We start from the raw sequence: 26,519 nt of genomic DNA on the forward strand, positions 1-26,519 counted from the left end.
TATTTTGCAAAACAATCACTATACAGCAACAAATACAATTGCAAATCGGATTGAAAAACATGAACTACCTACCACCAGCCATTCAAGAAATGCCTCTTTTATGGTAACAGGCTCTAGAATTACCAGAAAACACACAGGTTTGTAACAGCAGACTGTATTCCTTGACATCCCAGCACACAGCATGTTTATTTGTTGGCTTTTTCTCTTTGCTAAAGTTGAAGTGGCTTTTATACGCTTGACTTTTCCAAGTGTGAAACTAATTTACCTTCCTGCAGTGGGAATTGCTGGAGTTGCAGAGGAAGTTGCTTTAGCAATCTGACTAGTGAGTGAACTTAACACACACCTAGGCTAGAAATCTACCTGCGTCGATTTTCGTAGCAAATGTGATCTACTCTTCAAGGCATTTGCCTTTGAAGGGACATTGGTACTTGAGTTTTGAACAGTATTTGGTCCAGCATGGAAAAAACTTCTGCTCACATGTGGTAGTCCACACAGGCTGCCTTTCGACTCCTGTTGGGTCATGTATATAGGCAAACTTAGATTTGTAAGCAGTCACGATGAGGTTACTACTGTACCTTAGCAGAGCGTTGAATGGATAATACCATTTACTGCTGTACAGTGAAAATATACATAGCCCTTGTGGGCACACAATTTCCCTCATCAGTATTAGTTTTTCCTTTGCTGTTGCTGGACAGAGGTTTGCTCAACTTTGATTTCTTTCTGCTTGTGGTTACATAGAAACAGAACTCTGCAGATGGGGCAGAAACACTTTTTCTTTTGTCTCTACAACTTGATGGATTATTAATTTGGGGCTCTCCCCTAGCTATCCAAACAAGGTTTCACCATTGCTTCTGTCTGGATTATCTCTGCTTTGTTACAGAGTTGGGTCTCAGGCACCCAACACACCTGCTGGCTCAACACGCCTGTGGAAAAGAAACACAACGGATGCAGTTTCCAGGAAGCTGGCTCTATCTTCTTTAGTGGGCGTTACATATTTACAAAACTGTTGTTTTTAAAACCAACACTCTTCTTGAGAAGTTAAGATTAATATGAGCTTTTTCAGTGAACATCTAGAGTCATGTAACATAACTTGGTTTTTTTTTTTTATTTAACAGCACAAAACTCTTGATTTTTCATCTAACTCCACAGCGTTCTAGGATTCTTTCTATGGAAGGATGATTACAATTACAAAGGTCTTTGCTTGAATCAAGACAAGAAAGCTCATTTTAATGCATGAAATAAATGACTTGGAGTGTTACACCTCTCTAACTTTGGACTCATAGGTGGATTAACTAAGCTTCATTTTCTAGAGTATGTCAATTTTAAAAGCAGAATAAAAAAACTTGAGTCTCAGGTTAACACTATTCTCACTAGCTGGTGTTCAGCTTCAGAGAAGCTGAGGTTCAGTAGTACCATAGACTCTTTCCCACATTGGCAAAAGGCATAAAAAAAACCCACTGCAAGGCTAATTCATATTAATTGATAGTATGATCAGAGCAACGTGATATAAATACTGTTGTTTTTTTCTTTCTGTCTTTCTGTCTGTTGTTTTTCTGGAAAAAAGGGAAGAGGCTTTTAATGCACCTCACTTGACACTGTTTCCATGTGAATTCTTAGGATTACTCTAAGCAAAAGTATAACAAATACAAGTCAGAAATCAGAATCCTCCAGATGCGCTTAGCATGGTTCTAAACTCACTGTCCTTTGTATGAAACAACCGACTTACAAACAGTATTAGGTACTTTATAGTGTGAAAAAGCTTTTTGCAGAGCTGAAATGTTGTGTGTGGGGCTGTTAGGAGTTCATCTTCAGTAAAATTTTTAGAGATGTAACCATTTTGTTTTGTCTTTGTACTGCTGTGACAGCTTAGCCAAAATCCCCCTTTGGTCCACTGAATATTTACTGTCTAGTAACTGTGCATTTACTACCTGAATTTAATGATGGGGAATCCTGTGCTATTAATTATTAGAATCCTCCACAGACATAAAAATCTTCTCTATGAGTCTTTTCAGATCAACCCCAACACACACAAGCACACATACAAATTAAGAAGGAAAAAGAACAGATCAAAAGCTTCCAACACACAATGTTAACCTAATACATGTATCAAGTATAGCTCAACTGACAGTGCAAAGTTTAGTTAAGAGATTTCAAAAGGAAAAGATCAAACAATCTGCAAGAATGTAAACTGGTCATTTCATAATGTCTACTGTACATATAGTATCAGCAGATTATTGTCCGCTGATGAGTAATACTACCATATTACCTTCAGTGTTCTCTTAGTGTCCATAAGATAGTGTCGGAGCTCTTACAGGTAACTCCGTTAGATCGGTTGTTTATATATCTCTGCCCTTTATCTTTTATGCACACTTTTTCTTATACTTTTTATAGTCAATATAATCCCACTTTGCTCAGATTTTAAGATGCCATATTTACTGATGAATCACTATGGCAACCCAGTTTAGGGAGCTCATTTTATTTATTCACGTACTATAATTTACAGGCATCTCTGTTACGTTTATCACTGTTAATCTGAGTGCCTGAGTGTATACATGAGACATCACTAAAGGAGTGGAAACAACATCTTAATGCTTTTTTCTGTGTTTCAACTTTAGCAAAAGAAAAAAATAAATAAATCTAACATTCACTGTTACTACAGGAATTTAAAAAAAAAAAAAAAAGAAAGAAAGAAAGAAAGAAAGAAAGAAAGAAAGAAAGAAAGAAAGAAAAAAAGCCAGAACCAAACTATTGTGGATTTTTTAAAAATCCAGAATCCAAACTCAGCCATCTTTGGAGACCCTTTTACAAACATCTGGACCCCACAAAAATCATACCTTTGTGAAGAAAGGGAGGGAAGGGAAGAGGGAAGGAATCCTTTTTCTAGCATCACAGAAGAGACTTGCATCTGGCACTAAAACAGGGTCACGGCTTTTAGTTGTTACAGAAAGCAACTTCATGCTAAAATTTTCATCTTTTTTAAATGTATTCTTATGAATAGGGAAAAAAACCCCTGCTAACATCTACTTTTACATACCTAAAATTGCAACACCAAAGGGTGCAAGAGACACAGATACTGTGAATAAAGAAGTAGAATATTCAAGTATATGAGGAGGGCGTATCACAAATGGCCACAGAGAAATATATATATCTATAATACTGTATCAAACAGATGGAAAGGATGTGAAACCGGTGGTGCGTACACAAATCTAGCCGCTTAACCAACCTTCTAATCAGACACAAGTCCGTTGGGGTGGAAGTGCTTGCTTTCAACAGCTTTTTTATGTCACTTCCCCAAGCATGGTTCAAATGTTTTCAACTACTATTTTTAGTTATTAGTTAAATAATTTATTGGCTTTTCAGCTATACACTGACATAATTAACCAGGTCCAAAAAAATGTTAATAACTTAATTCAACTTTTGTTCTACTTATTTATACAAAATAACACATTTTTTTTTTAATTAAACTTGAATTTCTTTATATGCCCTTCCTTCTGGTAAGCAGACTGTTAATTTAACCTGTAATAACTTACAATGGGCAACTTTTCTTTTTTTATTTCCCCATCTATCAACAGAACAGTGAAATGAGCAAATTGGGATATTAACAAGGCTCTTCAGAAAGAGGTGGATGGCCTTCAGGCACATGAAAGGTAAAAATGCATTTTATCATAGTACGGTACTCCATGCAAGACAGAGCAGAGCAACAATAATTGTCCAATGTAACATACTGCAGTTGTATACCCATATAAAGCCAGTGTCTTCCTGTTGTAAATGGAGATCAGGCCAATTCCTGCATCTATTTAATTTTTTTTTTCCTGTTTTTTTTAACTGTATGGTAACTACAAGTCTTGGGATGTGACTTAGTTTTAGACATGGTAAAGAATGAATGTAACACCTGCTCTGAGCCCATTCCTGCCAAGAGCTCATGCCTAAATATTATTACTTCATACAACGCGAAATGAGCAAATTCATAAGCCCTGCTTAGCAAGGGCTGCTGTGACATCTTCAGCGAGGGTAGCAAGCTGAGGTGATTCAAGCAGGTTGATGCTTCCAGAGGATGAGACATTGCTGAGTCTGCGTGGCGAAGCCACGCTGGACCTGCCTGGTGACTGCGTGATGATCTCAGCCCCGTGATCGACACGGGCTTTAGCGTGCTCTCTGAAGTTTAGCTTCTGGCTGTCAATCTGCTCCAGGAAAGCAAAGAATTTAACACATTACATATTCACCAAATTATCTCATTATAGGTCATCATTTGGGTCTCATTTTGTTTAAGAACTCTTACAAGGACTGAAGCTTCTTCACTCATTAGAATAATTGAAACTGCAGATTTTTTCACCTCGTTTAATATATACTGGCTTACTATGTTACATTCTCTTACTATTTCTGTCTCCGATGGATGCTTTAATGAGCAGTGCCATTGTTCTTAGCTGTATGAATTTAATAGACATTTTATGGGCATTATGATTTGTTTCCAAAATCTGTATTTTCAAATGTTTGTGGGAGTGATCTTACTTTCAAGATGTTTTCCCCCTGTTTCACAAAGCAGTCCTGATCCTCTGGGATACCCATACTACAAACTTATTAGATCATACCTGTGCTGTACAACAGTCCCAAACAAGGTTTATCTTTAGGGGGAAAGCCAGTGCACAAACTACAGGATGTTTCACTTTAAGATTCACTCTCAACTTAGATGTGGATGTGAGATTGGTCATTCCAAATTCCAAAGAGAACAAACGGCACGTGAGTGTGCTTGAAGGAGAATAAACAGATGTCTCCTACTCAATTCAGAGCCATTGCTGAATTCACAGCTCTAATAATTTCACAGGGCCAGGGGCACAGTGGTAGCCTTTTCTGACGGCTGTCCCCTTACCTTGACATTACCACCGCCAGGTACGTGGTGGGCATTTTCCAGTGAACCAACTTTAGCCTGAGCTTTTTCTTTGAAATCCAGTTTCACGCTCTCAATTTTCACACGCCCACCTCCTACACAGAAAAAGGAAATACAGATTAAGAGGCTGGAATGGCTCAGGAAAAAGTCTGACCTGATGCCCAAGGGTGTGCACACATTACTTCCCTTTTAGTTGAGATCTAATGGTTTTAGAGAAGCACAGAATACCATGCTGCATGTTCAGTAAAATATAAGATCTTCAACACATATTCAAACTGTAAGCAGGTACTGCAGCCCTATTGATTTTCACGAGAGTTAAGCACATGCTTAAGTATTTTGCTGACTTCAGTCTGCATTTCAGTATCTTATCAAACTGACATTATGCCACAGCAGCATCCTTCTGCATTATTTTTTTATCTCCTCTCTAAACTAGGTGGTCCCATACCTTTATGTCTTTATATATTTAGTTAAGAATATTACTTTTATTACCAAAGTGTATTTACTTTTTCTTGGACTATAAAAGAGAATGGTATCATCCATGATTTTTCCTTCACATAACAGGATTAGGTCTTTGCTTTGTCCCACATCCCAGAAATTCCTACAATACCTGGCTTGTGGTGGATATTCTTGAGCGAGCCACACTTGGAAGTCACATGACTCAAGTCGATCTTCTTGGTTACTATTTGCACCTGTCAAAAGCGCACACACACACACAAATTACAGGAATGAAAAGAATAAAATAAATAAAAAGCCAAGCCCTGCAGAGGAAGAGCCCAAGTCTCTACAAACCACTGGAAAGGGAGAGATGGTTAGCAGAAAACAGACCATGCCACAAAGGAGGAAACACCTGGATTAATACAGCAAGCTTCCTCCCCACCTAGGGAAATGACAGAGGTCAGTTAAGCTTTACTGTTAGCAAAACAAAGAGAAGGACAAAGCAGATCAGTTTGCGGGTTCTTTCTAAAATGTTTCTGAGCCTCCTCTCAGGGTGGATGCTCTGAAGCCCTGTCTGCAGCAGGACCCATCCCGTTTGCTTCTGCTCTTGAATGTGCATCTGGCAACTAGGAATATTTCGGTGACTGTGTTTTTTCTCTACCATCTGTTTCATATTTTTCTGCATCTAAATATGGTATGCATTTCATGTCAATCCACTATGGAGAGTCTGATGAATCTACAAATGTGACTCCCGCAGCTGTACCTGAGCTGGCTGGTGTTCAGCCCGCCGGCTCGGTGGTGCTCACCAGATAGCAGTGGCACCGCTCTGCTCAGCCAGGCAGCAGCACAGGCACCCTCCCTCCGCCTGCTGCTCTGTGCCCTGCTGCCAGCCCTGTTGCCATTACTGAGCTGAGCCCAGCTCAGGAACAGCCACAGAGTGACACTCCTGCCTTGCTGTACTCCCAAACAGCTCCCAGATGCGGCTCACAATCACAGTGACTGCATTAGAAGGTCTTAAAAAGTTGCAGCCCCTCCAGGCCAGACAGGAGCTCCAGGATGACTGCAATGCCACTGGTTTTCTCATATCACCAGCGATGACTTAAGCCAGCACTGGTGGCTGTACTGAATCTGTTTGGATCAGACATGCCCACACCTTCAGCTCTTCCATCTGAGGGGAGATCATTTCCATCAGGGGGGTCAGAGCCGCCTTAAGCTATTCCAGCGTGACTGCTAGAACTAACAGGTGTCTGGTCAAACCCGGAGCAACCTCAGTTTGTTATACTGGAATAATGCTATGGCATTAGCACTCAGCACACTGGCTGATCACACCCTCTCTCTGAGGTTTCTTTGTCCTTATGTTTTATTTTTCCTCTTCCTCTCTGATGAATGCACATAACTGAAAGGTTAGCTGAGGAAGGACTGATGCACTGTAAGATGCCCAGCTGTGAGGCTGCAGTCTCACTGTGAGCTGCAGTCTCTTTCTGGAAATTACTTCCTTGGGCCACTCCCATGAAAGGCACTGAACCATTTCAGCTCACACTGGACTTTTACTGTCAGCACCCTTGAGCATTTAGAGATAACCCTTTTCTCATTTCCTTTTCCTGTCCAAGTTCTGGAAACGTGTTGTGCTCTGTGGAGAAAGATCAAGAGGCCACCACTGCATACACAGGGCTCACAGACTACCAGACCAGACTCACATGTGAAACAGTAGCGAGAAGGAAAGTAGTGCTCAGAGGAAGGGAGACAGAGGGGTCTGGCTGTGCAAGGTGGGTCACCACAGTGGAGATGCCTGTTCACAGGGTGTCCGTACTACTTACATTTCCTCCCCCTGCAGAATGTTTGATGTTATCTCTGGAACCACACCGGGATTGAATATCGCTAAAATCGATCTTCTTGTTTAAAATCCTAACCTAAAAGGAATCGGAGGTAACTTACTATATACCATACACACACTCCATCGGGGCACAGGACAAGGGAGCCAGGGTAATTTTGCCTCCTGCTGTGACTCCTTCTTCTGACACTTGTATTGTGTCAGAAAGTGAGAAAGTAAACCACGCCAATCTCTATGCTTAGTATGTTAACACAGCACATGTAAATACACTATGCTGCTCTTTTTCTGCCTCATGAAGTGGTGGTGAAATACAAAGGGGAAAGTTTTTATACTGGGAGATATGAGAGGTGGCTTTTCCCTGAAAAGCTCAAAGAACTCCTTGCTTGCCTGGACTGGACATAGTCCTTGGATGGCCAGTGTTCCTGCTGAACCGGCCACAAGGAGAGGATGAAAACCCTCCTTCCCCCAGCTCAGCACTCCAGCCTTTGATACAGAAATCCCAGATCCAGCCAGCTCAGGCACGGGTTGAAATCCTGAGGTATTTCGCCCCTCCTTCTGCCATACAGCCATAACAGCAGCTACATTCATACAACAGACCTCAGAGTGTCCTGTGAAAGGGGATTGACAAAATTAATTAAACTGAAGTCAGAGCTCTCTACTGCTCTGTCTCTTTACTGTCATCTCCTAAAGGGCAATGCAGAAAACAACAGCATCTGGAAACCTACAGCTGCAATCACTGCTTCTTGATTTCTGATGCTGGCCATAAAGTTGGTCACAACTTTCTGGTGCTAGTAGCACTGTGCTTCTCCCCTATGCTCTTTGTTCTGGCAGAACAAGTACCCAGCTTTCCCTTGATGGTGCCAGCCTCCCTTACAGATGTCAGGAGCCCACATTTTTTCTGTGTTACCTTAGCCACAGATGCACTGCAGGCATATGACAGTGCCTGGAGGTGAACTCTGCGAACAGCAGGCCATGCTGTCCCATGCTTGACCCCTACCTTGACCCCCATGTCAAAGCAGTTCCTCCACCTGGCAGAACTCAGGTACCACCAATGATTGTTCTCCCAGGGTATGATGTGCTGCTGGATGGCAGTTACCAGTAGGCAGGCACAACTGGGTGCAGGGTACACACCTGAGTGACACCACTCCAGACTTCTTTCTGAGCAAGGGCAGGGGACTGTGCTCACCAGTATTAGGCTTTTCAGGTGTGTGAGAAGGCATTTCTGGCCAAGGCTGCACCTGCCTTCTTTGCACCAGGAGCTTTTACTTACTCAAAGAGTGCCACCCGTGCAGCATATTCATTCTCTGGGTTAAATATGAAGTCTTTATTCAAATGTTATGTTGGATTTTATTTACCTCTATATTATTAATATACAATATGGATTTACACTCTTTCCTGTATAGAAAGCCACAGAATTTTGGGCATTATCTATTCATTTTGCTAAATGGCACTTGTAGAGCCTTCACTGACATATTACTTAGCACAGTCCTGTTGGCTGCTGTTGTAGGTAAACCTACAGTGACTAACCGATATTGAGATAAGAGAGAGGGAAAGATACACTGAGGTACCTTATTGTGGCTTCTTACCACTCCAGGAACACCAAGCAGCTGCAAACCAGGTGAAGTGGTCAGTGGGAGGAAGAAGAACCCTGTGCAATTTCTGCTTCCTGACTTCAGGTTCCCAAACTGCCCCAGGCTCCCTGATAAATCTGAGACGAATCACTCCCTCTGTGCCTCACCTCTCCAAACTAGGAAAAGACTATTTGCCCCCTTACAGGAATATCAGATTTTGCAGCTCTTGGCTCCTGCAGTGGGGATAATGTCACATTAGGTAACGAGTCGAATCCTCTGGCACTGAGCACCTGGAATGCACCCTTGACTTAAGCCCAGTAAACTCCAACAAGAAATTTTCAGAGGGTCACACTTTGTAGCTAATGTGAAGAATTTCTTCACAGCAAGCTGTTTCATGGGTCCCCCTCATTACATTTAACCACTACATCAGTCAAACCATTAGGATGTTGTGTTCTCTCGCTTTAATTGGTAAAGATCTGTGGTGGTGGCATGCTCAGCAATAAGAGTGATAACAGCACCAGAAAACTCCACAACTGGTAGGTCACCTTCAGAAGGGCATCTTCAGTAGGCAAACTGATTTCTGTCTTTCTCCCTCCTATCTGCTTAATCCATCCAAGTAAACCAATGTACACTGAAACATGAAGGCAAATGCCTTTGGAGTTTTATGCTTGTGCTTTCTCTCAATATACTATTTGTTTAAAAACGTACCCCAGTACTATACAAGACAGGTGTCACATCAGTTACAGAAACACACATCAGATGTGCAGTCAGATCTGGCTCCCAGAGAGCTTCAGGCCAGACACAACTGGGCAAAACAGAAAACCTTCCTAGCACTTTCTGAGCACATCTCTCTCAGCAATGGATCAGCAGCAGCTCTTAGCAATGGCCACAGGGATGCATTTACTCTGAAAATGCTGACTTAGGGGTCATGAAAAGACCTCAGTGCTGTGGACTCGGGGCCCATAGCTTAAAATGGAGCCAAAGCAAGGTGATAAGTTGAGAGGGTGCCTTTGATCAAGTGCCTCAAGGTTGATTTGCACCCAGAAGTCTGACAGTTTATGAGTCTCGTGGCCCATGGACCTGGCTAGCAGATATGTAAAGGACCAATCATCTCAATTATCCTCTCTGTCTCACTGGGTGAAATGTGCCCCTGTGTAGAGGGGCCAGCAGGAGACCTATGTATGATTTATGTCCTATGCTGAGGGCTGAAGTGAGCTGAGTGATGTGTATGTGTTGTGCTGGTCTTCTGGCTCAGGGAGGAACTGCACTGATCCAGGTTTTCCCTGATGATCTGTTTCTCTTTTCCCTGGAATATATCAATATCCCTGCACATATTTAAATCATGACTGCCCTCTATAACTAAGTGTTCCACAAACTAATGGAGCCTTGTTTCCTATAGATTAAGGCTTTAAACTGCTTAATCCCTCCATCCTATATTCTTCAGCAAGCCCTATCCCCTCTTGCCAGCAATATCCCCCAAGCTTTCTCCCAGGTCTGCTAGACTGGGCAAATAGAAGCCAATACACAACCGGCCAGCTGTCTGTTGTCTCTGATTGTGGAGGAGGGCTGAGTTATCACTGCCTTTACCCCAATGACAATGTTATGCTGAGTCTCTGTATTGTACCCAGTCAACAACTATCACCCAACTTGGAGGGACCGCCTGTATTTCTAACCACTGCTCCCTTGCCAGCACTGGTTGAAATTGGCCAACAAGTTACAACGGAGTTGAGGAACGCTGAGACTGCCAGCCAGACAGTGTGACTGCACGAGCTTTGTTTCCTTTGAGAAATCAGAGTGTAAACATGAGAGGGAGAGTACCAGCGAGGGACAAGAAGTATTTAGGCTAAAGAGAAACTTTGGCTTGCAAACAAAGAATGGAAACTGACTGTGAATTATTTGAAGCTGGAATCTAGAGGGAAATTTGTAACTATCAGAGCAGGGAGGCTCTGGAACTGCCTCCAAACTGCCTCCCAAGGGAACAGAGCTACGACAAGAAAATGGTAACCTTTTATGATGGCACTTGATGAAAGGAATTAGATGATGCAGCTGCCTGCGATAGAGACAGCATGAACACCATGACTCACCAGTAAGGTCTCCGTGTTCCTGAATGTGTATGTACATCTTGTGTGGGGGTGGAGGTGTGGTAGGGATGTACATATATGCACTTCAGTTGTGCTGCACATTAAATGAAAGATCAAGCCTGCTCATGCTCTTAATTCAGGAAAGGGAACATTTTAGTCTGTGGCAGAAACAGGACTGCTTTCTATTCACACTAAGTAAACATCCCAACAAGATAATGTCCTGACAGAGCCCCTCATAACCTGACCTGCCAGTCTGAAATGGGTACATTCTCTTCTGATCTGATGCTGGTTTGCCCAGGTATGCTGGACAGGAACTGGAAGTCAGTATTTTGATCAGGACCAAGGTGAGGTTCCTCAGCATTTGTCATATCCACGTGAAGTTAAACCACAGTGAAAAAATTAAGCCTTACAGACAATGCTGGGTTTATTCCACAAAACCCCATTGCCCAAGGAAAAACTGGCTTCTGTCTGAAGCCCTGACAGTCTGACAGACCTTCCCCCCACTCTGTCCTCTGATGACTCCTCAGCAATGGTCCAGAATTGAAGCCCAGGGCAGACTGTGTGCTGATGTGCACACAGTACAGCCTCACTGACTCACACTACTTCTAGGTAGTCCCCAGCAGGAATCAGACACTGTGCTCCATACCTTCTGTGCTGTTTGAATGCTATCTGTCCAAGTACTGGGAGATGCAGGGCATTTATGGGTAGCCTGCTAGGAAACCACATGTTGAAGGTATTTTTCTCAGAGTTCATTTAGATGAGGCATATATTGATCTGCTCCCAGCAGGGTAAACTAACTCCCTTCCTACATGTAGTGGCCTGACTGGCAATCTAAACAGGAAGGGGCTGTGATCCAAGGGCAACATCTACACTAGACCAGGGGGGATGTTTTGGGGTTAAGCTGGCTGACATGAGGAGAAGAGACAGGCTAGCAATACCTGTGAACCTCCTAGTTAGATATATGCCTCCCTAAGGCTGTTCACAGAAAGTGAATTTGGATCTCAAAGTCTCTATGTACAACAGTCTCCAGTCCAGGGGCCTCAAGCAGGCCCTCCTCTGTCAGTACTGCACCACTGGGTTCAAGATGAGCAGAAATTTGTAGAAACACTGAGTGGAAGGCAGAGAAATGCAAGAGAGAATTTAGTTCAGTTTGTGCCTCACTGCTAAAGACAACATTAATTACTGAAAACTGCTCATGAAAGAGAAAGAATTATGTTCCATTGCTGCCTAGAATCATTCAGTTCAGCTGCTTTTCACAACAAGAGGGAAAGCCCCTAACTTACCAGCATCTGGGCAGAGAATCCATAAACGGCTTTCCTCCTGTAGCGTACTACACTAGTACACACCAAAACAAAGATATTTGAAGAAGAAAAATTGTGATGCTGATGAAATTACAGGCTCTGAATACATTTTCCAAGAAGCTATGATTTATGTTCTCCCTGCCTTGCAATTATGGCCTCTGAGAAGCTCCACCACAAACACTGTGCCTAAAGCATTTAAAAATACTCTAGCTTGGCTCCACTTGCCGTTTGAACATGCTGTGGGGCTGTGATATTGGGAAAAGCTCCCAGACTCCTAACAACTTATCAAAAAGGGCAGGTTCCTCCTACTTACCACAGCATCACAGTAATTTGACAGAGCTACATCCCAGGAAATAGACATTATTTCAGTGTTTGGTCTCCTGGTTAACACAGGGGCTGAATGAGACAAGAATTGGTTTGCATAGGAAGCAAGGTTAAGGTTAAAACCTGATTAGAATCAAGAGGCAGTTCTAAGTGCTTCCAAATCGATACGCTGCCAAGGACAGGTGATACTACAGTTTTCATGCTCCTGGCAGAGGCTACAGGTAGAGGAAAGGGAGGGGGAAGGGTATTTATTTGGCCTAGCAAAGTCCTTGAAGAGAAAGACTGTGCCTCAGACTTGTCACATCTACAAACAAAGCTTGTGATCATGGTCAGCCTTTGTACTCCTGAAATTACTGGATACACACACTAGTGAAGCTGCCAGCCTACAAGCTAGTGAGATTCAAAATAAAAGGCTGCGCTGGACATAGCATAGGCAAAATAATGTACCATCCTCATCTTGCTCTTAAAGGGTGAACAAGATAGGTTCATTTCTGGCCTTTAAAAACGTACCCAGAGGCAGACACTGATCATGTAATATTTCAGCCTGAACAGTTAAACTGCAAAACAATTACAAACAACTGAAAATACGTACTTTCAATGGGAAGTATCAGTAAGTAGAAGAGATGTCTTGCAATCGGCCACATCTTTAATACTTTCATAGGACAACAAAGGGTGATTTACAAGCTTCTTTCTACCTATTTGCAAACCACTGTATTCATCAATTAATAAGGAGGCCACACCGAACTAGGCATGTCCCTACCACTAAAGGGAGAAAAGGCCTATAGAGAAACACTGAGAGGTTTTGCGTAGTTGTGCTGGGAAATACAAAGTGAAATGACCATCTTCCATGCCGAAGAGTTTACAGTCAAGAGACAATAGCTGAATTTAACGGACAGCTCAAGGAAATGCAAGATCCACGTCAGACGAGCTGTAACACGTGTTCTGTAATCAGACTCCTCACTACATTTGGGGAGCTGATCAAAAGAATGGTAAAAGAAATTGAAGGATATTCATGCACACCAAATAAAAAAGATCCTAGGAGCTCAATTAATTCAGCTAAAACACAGGATCCCTGTTTTAGTACTCCCTTAAACAAAAAACCAACCAAACAGATTCTACAGAGTTTGATACTTAAATTTTAGAGGCAACAGTCTCTACTCATGGGAAGATATCAAATATCAAGTACTGAGCATCAAGTACCACAGTTTTCAAATCAGTTTCCTTATCTTTAAGAAGGGATGAGTTTTGAGTCACTATGTCTGGATTTTCTTTACTCCAGCATAATGGAGAAAATTAGGTTCTTCAGTTCAAGTTCAAAAACATATCTTGTGTTTAATCTCTTCATGCAAGCTGGCTTTCCCAAAGCTCAGCAGATACGTCCCTTAGCATCTCTTTTTACTGTTCAAATCCAAATTTCCAAGATAAAAACTAAGGGTTTTATCCTTTTCTTTCCTGCCTTTTCCCATCTAGCAAAATAAATTTTTTTTCTCACCTTTCTGTGCAAGACAGAACACTATTATATGCCCAAATAGCTCTGATCCAGATTATGTATTGCCTCAACATTTTTTCCAAAAGCAAAACCTTCCCCGTTTTATTGCTAATATATAGACTAGTTAGAGCTCAGCTGAAAATGCCTCCTCTGCCGAACTTGCTGCTGGGATGACTCAGACTTCCACAGGAATTTATGTCCTGGTAATTTCAATCTACTCTAGAAAAAAATACAGCTTCTCCCCTTGCTATTAACGAGAGACCAACAACGTACGGTACATCACGGCCGGGATTTGTCTCCTCTGGCATTAGCCAGCTAAGAGTTGGAATTGGTCACTTAAGCTGCCACTGTAGTTGGTGGAAAGATGCTGAATCCTCCAGAAAGTGATAGCTTCAACTCTAGCTAGACAGATCGAACACACTCCATCCGACTGGCAGAAATCAGTGCACTGCTGCTAACTCCCTTCAAAAGAGGGAGAAGCATCGGCTCATGGCTACTGTAGTCAGTGGAAGTTTTCTTAGTGGCTAGAGCCCCATCGGACAGCTTGTGACCCTCCTGATTGTGGTTCACAGTTTGTCCTCAATGAGCATGATGCATGTTGTACAGATAGTTGAGGCAGAGCAGTGATGTTACTCTGTCCCAGCCACATAGAAAGTGAATGTCAGATCTGGATAGAAAGTCCCAATTCCCTGCTCATTTCTACCAACCAAACACCTTTCCTCAAAGAAACTTTCTGAAACTTGCTAGAGCCTGGCAATGACTGCTTCATTTTTCCAAAATATGAGTCAGGAAGAAGATCTTGCTTTTTATCCACAATAATTCAAGGCTTAACTGTACAGACTGTACTCGGGCAAGCCTTCCATTAAATGAGTGCAGTCTGAACACAGGAGCTGCAAGATGTTATTTCTGTACAATCTGCAATGATCAGCCAAAATTCTAAATTTCAAAAACTTAAAAATGATGGTTTTGAGCTGTGACAGAGTTTTGAAGGTGTGCCTGAAACTCCTAATTTCTCTTTGCATTTGTAGATCTACAATTAACACGGGATGAACTGGTTTCTAATTTTCAGTTCAGAACAAATCCCTTCAAATGTCTTGCAAATCCACATAACCAGGAATGTATAAAGAAAACAAAAGCAGACTGACGGAGATTAATTTATCTTACAGTTGTGAACTGTTGACTTGGTAAATGCACAAACTTATTCCAATAAATGCAGCTAACAGCGTGGAAACAATTGCCTCCCAGTCTCTCATTAGCCAAGTACTTTAACAACAGCCATGTTACAATGTCAATCCACATCTCCCTATACAGCTGCCTCCTGTGGTTCTGGTTGGGGAAAGCACCAAAGCTTGAACCTTATAAGTTCATTTATGTTCATCCCTGTCCTGAGCAGGGACATTCTCTTAACTTGGGCCAAAGTGTTTTTGGCTCAACTATGCCGCAGATCATGATGGATTGGAGAAAAAGTGCATGACGTGCCAGAAGGAGATGGGAGACAGAATGGGACCCAGCAACAGCTCAGATTGCACTTTTTGTTAGGCCTATATTCTCCACTACTTTTTAGGGCACTCTTCATCAGCCAGTGCACCAATAGCATATAGTCTAGATCTTCAGATTAATTTTTGGGCAGTCATCAGTGTTCATAACATAGTGCAAAGACACGTGAAACAGGAGGAAGAAGAGTTATAAGATGCCATCTCAAGGGGAACTTGCTGAATACCCTTTTGACCTGCAGTTCTCCCAGGAGGTGCTCAGCTCTGGTGCACCACCAGACCTGTCTGTCTGTCTGTCTCTGCACTGACTTTGCATCCTGGCAGGCTGTACCTGAGGAACACTTCAGGAGCCTACTGTTCTCTGCAGACTGAGTTGTAAATTGTGATGATGGGGGTGTGTTGTGGGGGAATCTCTCCTGCCATCCAAACTGATTTTGAAGCTAACAAAAAATTGTGCAAAGAAGACAACAGATATCCATCCAAGCCTCCTCCTCTGCCCAGCTCTCAGATGTCTTATCGTTCCCTGTGCCGGTCTATTTTATCATCTAATGCAGATGCCTATTCTCCTTGCCAGCATTTTTGTGGTTTCTGGACTGGTTATACTGAATAGTGGTGTCATCAATTTGTTCAGACTTTCCGACCCATGACTAATTGCACTTTGTTTCTATAGTTTAGGAAAGATGGTGAAGTTCTTCCTTAATCTTCCTAAAAACCTTCAAGGAACACTTCATTCTTCAACATGGCTTAGGTATTTCATTTTTCTATGTGTCATCTTACTTCTTACAAGGTGCCTGGCTGTTACTATAGTTAGTGATATTTTAAGCCTTATGCGTGGCATTCTAGTCTATACAGCTCCATTCACTTTGATGAAGCTATGCTGATTCACACCCACTGAAGTTCTTGCCCATGGCTGAGATTTTAGGTATATGTTTTAAGATTAAATTTAAAGAAATCTAGGTTGGCTTTATCCTTGGTTGCTGGCCTATGATGCTTTATAAACACTCTGCCTGGTCAGTAACGAAAAGATTCAATTAGCGCACTTTTGTACTCCGATATGGTACAAACCACATCCATAGACAGAATTTCAAGAAGAAAAAAAATCCGGACAGAAAAGAAAAACCCCAGTCTTGGCATCTGAAACAGATTTCCAAGCCCTTCCCCCAGTTCCCCCATGCTTCCCTTGGGGTGTCTGAGGAATAACAGATGCAAATGGGTTACTTTTGAAAGCACAGCATTTCCTCCACAGCTGATGCGGTGCGAAAATCCATCTGAAGCCCAGCAGACATACCCATGAGCAAGTCGCCTCTGAGCTTTGCCAAGAATGATACATTTCACCATACTCTACTATAAAGAGAAAACCAGACAACCACCTACTGGCTGCATCACAGAGCAGAGAAGCCCTCGTTTCTTCAGACTGCAGAATACCAATTAAACACATCTCAAGCCATCTATTCCTAGTAGGAGCCTAACGCAGTGCAAAGTTAGCTTGCTTCTTCCCCTAGAAGCACGCTCTTTTTTTTTTTTTAAAACCCTGTCAGGTGGAGTGATTTCTCTCCTTTTCTTTGTTTCTGTGGCTGGCAAGTCAGAGCTGAAGTAAAATCAGTCTGCTGTCTGATGAGCTTTTGATGAAATTTAAAGCACTTCATTTCTTGATTTATTTAGCATTCAAACATCCTCTGCTTCTTCAGTTCTGCACCTCAGCCTCTGGCAGTTTCAGAGCATGGCTGCTTTCTCTAGGACAGCTGTAAGCTAAGAAAAGACCTTGTGCTAGGTTCAGATATGCCTCTGGTAAAAGGATAGTCTGTCTCCAAATGACACTTTTGGGCTGCATATCTGTATTCCTTTAGTGATTTGCATGTCATGTTTATGTACTTAACTTGCCCAGATATATGCTGGCTTTTTGTCTGCTTGTTTTTCCTGTGGTTATTGCTATCAGCACTTCCAGTTCAGGTTATAAAACTTGAGCAGCTTTCTGTTTGTTTCATGGATCATCACTAAAAGCAGATAGCAGATAACAGCTCATTTCAGCCAGTGCAATATTTGCTACCAGACATTAAAGAAGTGAGCAGACACAAGGAAATGAAATTAGCTTTCATGTGTTCCTCTCACAGACTCTATAAAATTCAACGGCAGAAACTGGAAAAGAATTAATCCTAAAACCTCTTGTCTAGACTAAGCAACTATAGCATAAAGGAGACATAAAGGAAAAACTCAGTGAGTCTCTCTTTGCCCAACCCACAGCCCAGTGGCCACATACCACTGGGAATTAAAAAATGCTTTAGCTTCAGTGACATTATGTCCACCCAGCAGATTTCCCCTGTGATCCCCGAAAGAGTGAAATGCCAACTGCTGTGCCATCCTTCACTACCCAGCAAAGACTCTGTGCAACTCCATAGAACTGCTAAGGAAACGTAGCTGTCAAGGCATGGTGTTTACAACGAAATACAATTTGCTGTGGCCCCCTGGTCTTGTACGATTGTTACAGTCCACAGAGAGCAACAGGGAGGAGGAGGATAGGCTAACATGGTGCTGGTTTCGAGCCCCATGTCCAGCAGCTGGGCTTGTTATGAGGAATGCTAATCCAGATGCACAGTCTGAACTTGTGTTCCGAGCCTCCTGGAGCCCCTGCACACTGTGACCATCTGCTACGCAATATGCCAAATGTGAGTTGAACTCGCATACAAAATAATTACACAGACAATTGTCAAAATAAAGGCAGAAGAACCTTTGCTGAGGCATTATCTCCTTGACTTTATCTGGGTAACTGGCTACTGTCCAAATCCTGGAAAGCACTGAATGTGTTAATTTACCATGAAAACAGGATCAACACCTAAGAGATACCTCACTGTTTAAAAGATGAGCCTGTTTTTTTCTCTGGAAGACCTGCAGTAGGCATAAGGTTGCAATGTTAAGTTTTGATCCAATTTATTATTTTTTTCTGAGACAGCATTAGACAAACCTCACTGTTCTGTATGTTCCACTATGAATTCCAAAACTCATATATATATAGAAGTATCTGATCTGGAAACACTGTGCAACCCAGCTTTCTGGAATGTCTTGTTTTCAGGATAGCTGAATGGGGGAGCATGTTATTCACCCTGATGTCCTGTCCCTGGAGGTAGTTGAGAAGTGAACCTTTCATAAAGCACTCACATTGCCACTGCTGTAACTCAGCAATCTTAGGGAAATAAAAGGGAGCTGGGGGCACTGCGTGTTTTCGTCGTGGGGTGGTATCCAGAATCAATATGAAATGCACAGGTACTTTTTACAAAAAATAAATCAACATAATTGTTTACACCCACAAAGCTGAGTTGTCCATATTTTTAGCATAAATGTTGGTAAGCTATATTCTTTTTCCTCATTCAGCCTCTTTGTTTCTAAATAAAACAGGATTTCTTTCACGTTATAAATGGTTTTATAACTCTTTAAACATTAACAGAATGGACCACTTCATCCTGTAAGCTAGAACAACAGTTCTTCCAAATAGAAGGAGAAACAAATTGCTTGGACATAATTTTGGCTTTTAATGCCATCTGTGTTACTATTTCCGCATTGCCCAAAAATGAGAGAAGACTATTCCAGCTCTGGCCATGGCTCTGCTTGGCAGGGCATCAAGCAGAGACTCTTCAGAGGAAGGTATAAACACCATACCTCGGACAGATTTATGGTACTTCCTATCTGCTCTTTCCTCAGTCTCCAAAAGCTTCTGCTTAGCTTAAAAGCCTACATCTTTACTGCCCTTTCCAAAGTTTGGTAAGTTCTGCCTGTAGTAACAGGGGATTTTGCTACCTTACACACATGTTCAGTCTAGCCGAAAGCAATCCTCCTGACAATGTGCCTCATTGCATAACTCTGCAAGGTATGAAACTATCTCTTTTTTTCAGCTTTTAATTGCATCAACATGTCCCTGAATTCTTGTTCTTTCAGACAGTGAGAACAGAAAATCCTGATCTGTCTTATTACACATTCACCTTTTCTTAGATTATACACATTCTCCAGTTTATACAATTTAAGCCCTGTTCCTGCTTATTCAAACCCTGCAGCAAGAAAAACAGTTAAGTCTAATATCTGTCCCCTCCCATCATCTTTAACTTGGAGGTTAACCAGGTTGGAGGCTGCAACCCTCATTAACATCATCCAACACAATGCACATGTCACATAAAATGACACAGGAAAAGGTCATGGTGCTGTGCAATCCTGCTAACATCTATCTAGGTTGAATTTGAACTTGCTTGAATTAAAACAAACCTCTTCCCTTTGCTGGTACTGATGAAGACTAAGTAAGCAGCAACTGCTGAGACTCAGGCTGAAACGTATCTATGGCATGGAGTGCAAACTCTTGCTTGAAATTTTTCAGCTGATCTCAGTGAGGCACTGTCAGTTTTCAGGTGACAAAATACTTTCTGAAGATTGTCCTGGGCCCTGCCAATTAACATCACTTAAACAACCAATGCATATGGACAATAGAAGCAGCATTTGCAAGGCAACTCAAAATGGCTCCCATCCCATACCTATCCCAAAGGTGCACACATAAGACTAAATCACATATGGATGAACATAAAGAGTGGAATCCTTACCTGCCCCCCTTTAGGCTGGTATTTGATGTTATCTGTTGATCCAATTTTGGACCTGACGTTCTTGAGGTCAGGTAGAGGCTGATTAATAACTCGTAGCTGCTTCGGAGTGGCTGGAGATTTAGGAGGAGTGCGAATTATGGCAACTTTTTTCTCAGTAGGTACCAGTATGGCAGATTTGGGGGTCCCAGGAGTGTGTGGGGTTCTGGAGTAGCTGGGTGTCCCTGGAGTGCCTGGGGTACGGGAGGCATAGCTTGGTGGTGTCCCTGGAGTGATGGCAGTGGAGCCAGGAGTAGTGGGGGTAGAAGTTCCACTTTTTCCTGTTCTGCTACGAATGGGCTCTGATCCTACATGCAAGGAAAAGAACAGCATTAGACCCACAGAAATACAGCTCTTCTTCCCTCTGTACCTCCGAAGACTGCATCCCTGTGTGCCAAGCGAGATACAGCTCTAAGATGGCTGTCCTAGTGCTAGAGCAGCAGATGGGATGTCTGTCTCTGTGTCTTACTTTGCTATCAACCTGCCAGGAGTTACCTTGTCACGTGTGGTTGAGCTGGTAAATAGTCCATATGGTGACTGAGCTCTCTGTTCTGTAACACAGGTGTGTTTCCCACAACACCTATGCTTCCTGCAAAGCTTGCTAAACAAGGCACAATATCACACCAATTTCCGTTTTGGGGAAAGGACAAGAAGCACTCTTGGAATCTAACCTTTGGGACTTGATCTGACAACCTGACTAGCCAGTAAGAATGTTGTCACCAATTTCAATGGATTTGGGCATTAAACTAGAGAGTGGAAAAAATTCTGATCGTAATCCTGAAACTAAAGGCTCTGAGTGCCTGGCTGCTGCTGGTCACATACCACTGCTGGCAATCTGGTGTCTGCAGCTGAACCCTGGGTGAGCACTCAGCTGATGAACAAGTCATAGCTCTGTTGTGTGGATGGGCAGATGTCCCTCACATTCAATTGCTATTTTTCATTAGTGCAGTGAAAGAAAGCAATTACAGAAGGCAACCTTGATTAAAAGTCACATTCTAGTTACATCTGCATGCAAGTTAAAAATAAATAAATACTGGAACATTTTGTAGCAGCTCCATTCAGTGTTTACGACATTGCCAGTCCTTTTCACTGAGCACAAGAATCAGTTTAGTAATGGCACTGTGCTTTCTGCAGCCAGCTCTGCTCATAACTCTCAAACGCAAATAAACAGAAGCTGAGGTATCTCCATATGCTGCTTAAAGCAAAGCTTTGCTGAGAATACTCGGGGAGAGAAAGACCAAACCAACGCCCAAAGCCTGCGAACCCTAATGCCGAATGGGTGCATATATGTTTTCACCTTTAAAACGTTCAGGAATTGTGAATCCAATGGGCCTCTCTAGAGCACCCAGTGGGAGTAATCAAAATCTTATTTAAAGTATTTGTTAATCATTCTGTTTACGTAATGGTGGTGGACCAAACCCAATGCACTGCTGCCCCTGGGGTCTAGGAGAAACTCTTTGCTCTACATGACTCATTAGACAGATTGAACATACTCCACTCTCACCTCCAGTTTCCCTGAATGGTTTCTTTCTTTCCAAACCAATCCTAAACCAGAACCTTCTCACTACACCAACTGAGACAGAAAGGGAACGATTTTTTTTCCCAGCTCCCTGCAGCTTTGGTATATTTATTTTTCATTCCTCAGTCCTTCACCACATTGGCAAATGCTCAACGGCCTCTCACTCCTAGTCAGCAGAATGGGCTGCTGTACCAGCTGCGGGTCACTCTGCTTACAAAGGGTCTCTGTTTTATCCTTGGAGCATCACCGAAGAATTTTAAAGGATTTTTTTTGTAGAATTTAATAATCTACTTCCCTTAAGCTGTCTTAAAAGGGCTGAGATTGGTTTCTAAAGAGTGAAACCAGAGGAATTCCTATTGGAAAGCAGGGAGCCACATCCAGGTTCTGAGGCCTGGGCTGAATGCAAATCTAGCTAAAAGTTCTGGGGGTATTTGGTAAAATTCTCTTTGTCCTGTAATTTCTTTTGGCCTGTGATTTGATAACATTGGTCCTCATGAAAGGACCTTGCTAGTTTACTATGCTAACTTCCCCCAAAGAGTGACTCCACTAACATCTCAACTCTCAGCAGAGTTTTTACCCTAGGATTAGAGCACAGGGAAATCATTACTGTGAAAAAACAAATTACTATAACTATTAGGTTCACTTTTCCAAGATCCATCAGAATATTTTATGTTGCCTACTTCAGGTTTGTCTCATTTTTCTTGCTGCTGTTTGTAAATGCCCTGTGTTAAGTATCTTACCCAGCTCTGAGCTCCCCACAAAGGCATTTTCTAATATCAACGATAAGTCTGAACAGCAGTCCTAGCTCTGGGCATCGCAGAGGATGGAAAGGGTGCATCCCGTCCCTGGTTTCAAGTCCTTGCTGCTCAGCACTTGGTATCTGAACAAAAACAGTCTGTGATTTCCAACAGCATACCCCACACCTACCCCTCTGTGTAAAAGATAGGAACACATGATGCTATGGCAATGTGAGAAATCTAACAAGGATGGGAGACACCCACAGCAGTAGGAGAGGGTTAATATGCAGAAAACGTACGGGTGGTCCGTCGAACTGAAGAGGAAAGAGAAGCTGTGAGGGAGAGAGAGTTCTCCTCTCTGTCTCGGTCTCCTGATACACCTCTTCGAGGAGGAAGGATAGAGGAAGGTCTTGGTAGAGAGGAACGCTTTTCGGGACTCTTGCTTACTCCATCCTAATAGTAGCAAAATAAAAATGGAAGGTTTAGTTGTCAAAACTCACTCTCTGGGCTGTGATTTCTCTCAACCTATATACAGAAGAGGAAGCCTCATCCTATGGGCCCAGTTTACTACTCACACAGGAACCTGTGGGGATCCAGCCACCTACCATGCTCTGCTTAGCTCCCTGGTGCTTCTTTACTGCATCAAAACACCCAATAGTCATCTTCTGAGCTACTTAAGACAGATACAGATACTCTTGGATCTAAATATGGATGGATCCCACACTTGGTTCTTAATAAGGGACAAGGTTTTCTTTAGTGAAAGTTGGAAGTAAAAGAATTCTCTGGAGCTCAGGTGTGAAATTCTTATGTGAATTTACCTGCAAAGTAACTGCAAAACTGGTGCCCAGAATACACCCCACACTGTATTGTTAGGTGATGTGTGATTTTTGCATTTTCAAACACTAACTTGTAATTTTTTTACGGAGAAAAATTTTTAGCTACAGCTTATTTTTTGAGTGCAGGACTATTAATCCTGGTGTCTTATTTGCTTCCATACTCATCTTTTTACTTTTTGAAATCAGCAGATACCCTCTTTTTACTATGGTTAGAGCGATGGACACGTATGTTAGAATATTTTTGAACTTATGGGATGGGCAGCCAAAGATAGTCTTGCATAAGCAGATAGTCCTCCCAAAGACAAATGTGATGATGGTCCCAACCAGTAAAAGACACACCAAGCACAGCGTTACACAGAAAATGGAAGTCAACAGTGAAAACAGTTTTTAAATGGGGATAGCCATCAACTCAGCATCAAGTAGATTTGAAACACAAGTGAAATGTAAACATGGGAAAGCTAGGATGGACTGCCAAACACCTCTTTAAATTTATACTGCAACTTCTTCAACATGGTCCCATGCACAGACCAAATTTGGTTCCTAGAGCATTTGCCTTCCGCCCTTATTGCTGGTGATTAAACTGTACCCTCCTACACTGGGGACTGAATTTGTTTCCAGAGAATATTAACTGGTTGAAAATTACATTTTTTAAACTTGGAAGGCAAATTAGTACTGCTGTTCTTTGCCACTTACCCACGTGCAAATGGGTGCAACTTCTTAGCAGTCAATGAAGCAGCATCCATATCAATAGAAAGAAGATATGTCCTTCTAGTTATAACTTATTTCACTTATGTTTCCTCTGGAGAATCTCCTTCGGCTTTATCCATTTTGTAGCACAAATCTTGTAGCCTGACAATCAGTTTTCCTGCCACTGGATGTAAGTAATCCCACATAAGCTTGGCAGAGAATTACTCAAATTCAGTGGGTAGAGAATGTGATCCATGGAGTTCACCTACACATCTCCGAGCTAACTCTACCAACTCTGCTACCTTACCTTAGCATCTGATTTTGAGTAGGGCAAGCAGTCTCTTGGGCCTGCTGAGGAGGGCCGTACATAATAACTGTCTGTATCGAGAAAAGTGGCCCTTTTAGTAGTTAATGAGCAAGCTGAGCTGGGTCTTGGAGGAAGCAATGACTTTGCTCTAGACTTTGAGGCAGGAATCTTTGACAAAGAGGCAGTCTAGTCATGAGAAAACAAACAAAAGAAAACACAACATGAAGCTGGACAAAAGGAAAATACATGCAACATGGACCAAAAAAATGCCAAGCTATGAATTAATACTTGTGTCTGGTAATGGTGTCTATGCGGTTCTGACATGCATGAAAGTTTCAGTTCTGTGTTGTTTGACTGAAACCATCTGGGTCTGGACACAGTTACTGATTCTAGGAAGTGCCTTTTTCTGCAGATGCTGTTTCTGTCTTGTGTTAATAGGACAAAAGTGGTGCCAGGTATCGCATTTAACTGGTACAACTGCTGGTTGGCTGCATTAGAAGCAAGTGCAAAACTACAGGAGCACCAAGACATCTTAGTCCTTTAAAACTAAGCTGTGCATTTGAAATACATCACTCCAGGCTACAGTCAAGAATAAAACAGTGGGAATCTTAAAAGCAAAGTTACACCAGTATTCCCACAATGGCAGAAGGACAAGACAGCATTGCTTCTTGTGCCACTGTGTACACACAAAATCCCTAATGCATCCCAAACACTGTATTCTGTGCATTTGGTGTCACTCTACAGAAATTCATAAATTTGTATTGACAATGTGGAGTCCTGGGATGAGGAAACCTGTATATGGTTGAAAGGCTGACATGATACGTCATCGTGATCAGATACTTGTCTGATTCTGAATAATGATAATATCCCATTGAAAGAACAATTAAAAACCAATAGGATAGATTGAAAATTCTTTGTTGACACTTAGGAGCACCTAACTGCTTTGCAAAAAGGAACTTCCTTGAAAGAGAATAGGGCTACTTGCTTCAGCAACATTTTTTTTTTCTCCCACGGGTATAAATGATACTACAAAGAACAACTGCAAGGCTGTTATCTTGACAATGTAGTCCTGATTCTCTCTGTATTCATACAAGCATTAAGTTACACATAGGAGCAATCCCAATGGTCCTGTAATTATGGGATTTGGTACAGAACTTTAGCCATGAAAAATTTGGCATTTGATCTAAGTCAGTCACCTAGACTTCCTCAATGTTCAGGAAAGGTGTATGAGTTACTCCTTAAGTTGTCTTTATTAGAAAATGAGAAAAGAATGGGTTGTCCAGCCCTGACAGGCATCTGCCTTAGCCTACATGCCCAGCCTACAGAAAACTGAGGCTGCTGTGCCGAATGTCATCCATGACATCATCAACATGATTAAGAGTTGCAGAACTGTGTAACAAACAATTCCAGTCCTACAACACAGCTGAGAGGACTTCTATTGGATATCATCAGCCATACCAAGTAGCAAGACAAGAAATTAGTTCAAAGGATGGAAGTGCTTTACTAGCAAGAATATATTCCTAGAATGAGTTTTGCAACATATTTATGCCTCTTTCTTTTAATACTTATTTCACTGTCTGAGAATAAACAGAATAAAAATCAGTAAATAATTATTTTACACAGAAACCGCACAATATTTGTTTCTGTCACATCAAAGGCTTCTCCAGACTTTGACTGATTTGTCATAGTTCAATTTATGGATCCCATCCACTTGTGAAACTTTGGGCCATATTTACAAATCCACTAAGGTGTTTATTGACGCTGAAACTCTGTGGAAACAGGGTATCTACGTTGGGTGGCTCCAAGAAGTAGACATTTTGCAAACACCTTTCACTCGGTTTTCTGAACTTGAGATATAACTAAGCACGCACAGTTTGAGGCCCAAATGTTCATTCAGTGGTTTTCGCCTTTTTCAACTTGCGGGTCACGCAAAATGTTTCCCCTAACGAGTCTGGAAAACTCTTACAGATTAAGATTTTAGGCACAACGTAGAGACCTCGTCCTTTTCACTCATATTGCATACAGTGCCCTCTGTGAATATGTGCATCTAGCAGGGATGCTAAAGATGGACGAGGCTGAGATCTTTCAATGCAATAGCTGGGGAAAAGGCATGACCTTGAGCTTATGCACTGCTCTGAGATTATCACAGTCTAGATGCCCTCAGTGTTATTTAGGGAGCAAGGCACTTTTTAGCATCAGTAAGAGCAGCAGAATCTGGCCCAACCAGATTTCAGTGACATGCTCAAGGCTGGTAGAGCAAGCAAAGAAACCAAATGCCTCAATCCCTGCCTGTGCTTTACCCAGAAAACTATTCTTATTCTCTGTTGGCAACACGTTACCTTTGACCTCTGTTATAATTCATGTCGCTGGAAGTGCCAGCTGTCCACTGGACAAAGATCTATGTAACACT

At 42.1% G+C, this 26,519-nt stretch overlaps 1 protein-coding gene across 5 annotated transcripts in view; it reads right to left on the reverse strand.

Annotated features, from left to right (window-relative positions):
• Positions 1 to 3,064: 3,064 nt before the first annotated feature.
• MAP2 (microtubule associated protein 2) overlaps positions 3,065 to 26,519 on the reverse strand; it is a 229,209-nt gene continuing 205,754 nt past the window's right edge. For 2 of the 5 annotated variants that reach the window (XM_050899941.1, XM_050899938.1), the window contains 7 exons: positions 24,110 to 24,295; positions 22,579 to 22,732; positions 19,988 to 20,331; positions 7,138 to 7,230; positions 5,493 to 5,574; positions 4,868 to 4,980; positions 3,065 to 4,181 (listed from right to left, as the gene is read on the reverse strand). In XM_050899941.1, coding sequence (XP_050755898.1) covers positions 3,966 to 4,181; positions 4,868 to 4,980; positions 5,493 to 5,574; positions 7,138 to 7,230; positions 19,988 to 20,331; positions 22,579 to 22,732; positions 24,110 to 24,295 — 1,188 coding nt within the window. In that variant the 3' untranslated portion in view covers positions 3,065 to 3,965. The remainder of the gene's footprint in view (positions 4,182 to 4,867; positions 4,981 to 5,492; positions 5,575 to 7,137; positions 7,231 to 19,987; positions 20,332 to 22,578; positions 22,733 to 24,109; positions 24,296 to 26,519) is intronic. The other 3 variants (XM_050899940.1, XM_050899939.1, XM_050899942.1) reach the window with 2 other exon arrangements.

Source organism: Gymnogyps californianus, chromosome 7 (genome assembly GCF_018139145.2).
Source record: "Gymnogyps californianus isolate 813 chromosome 7, ASM1813914v2, whole genome shotgun sequence".
Taxonomy (NCBI): Eukaryota; Metazoa; Chordata; class Aves; order Accipitriformes; family Cathartidae; genus Gymnogyps; species Gymnogyps californianus.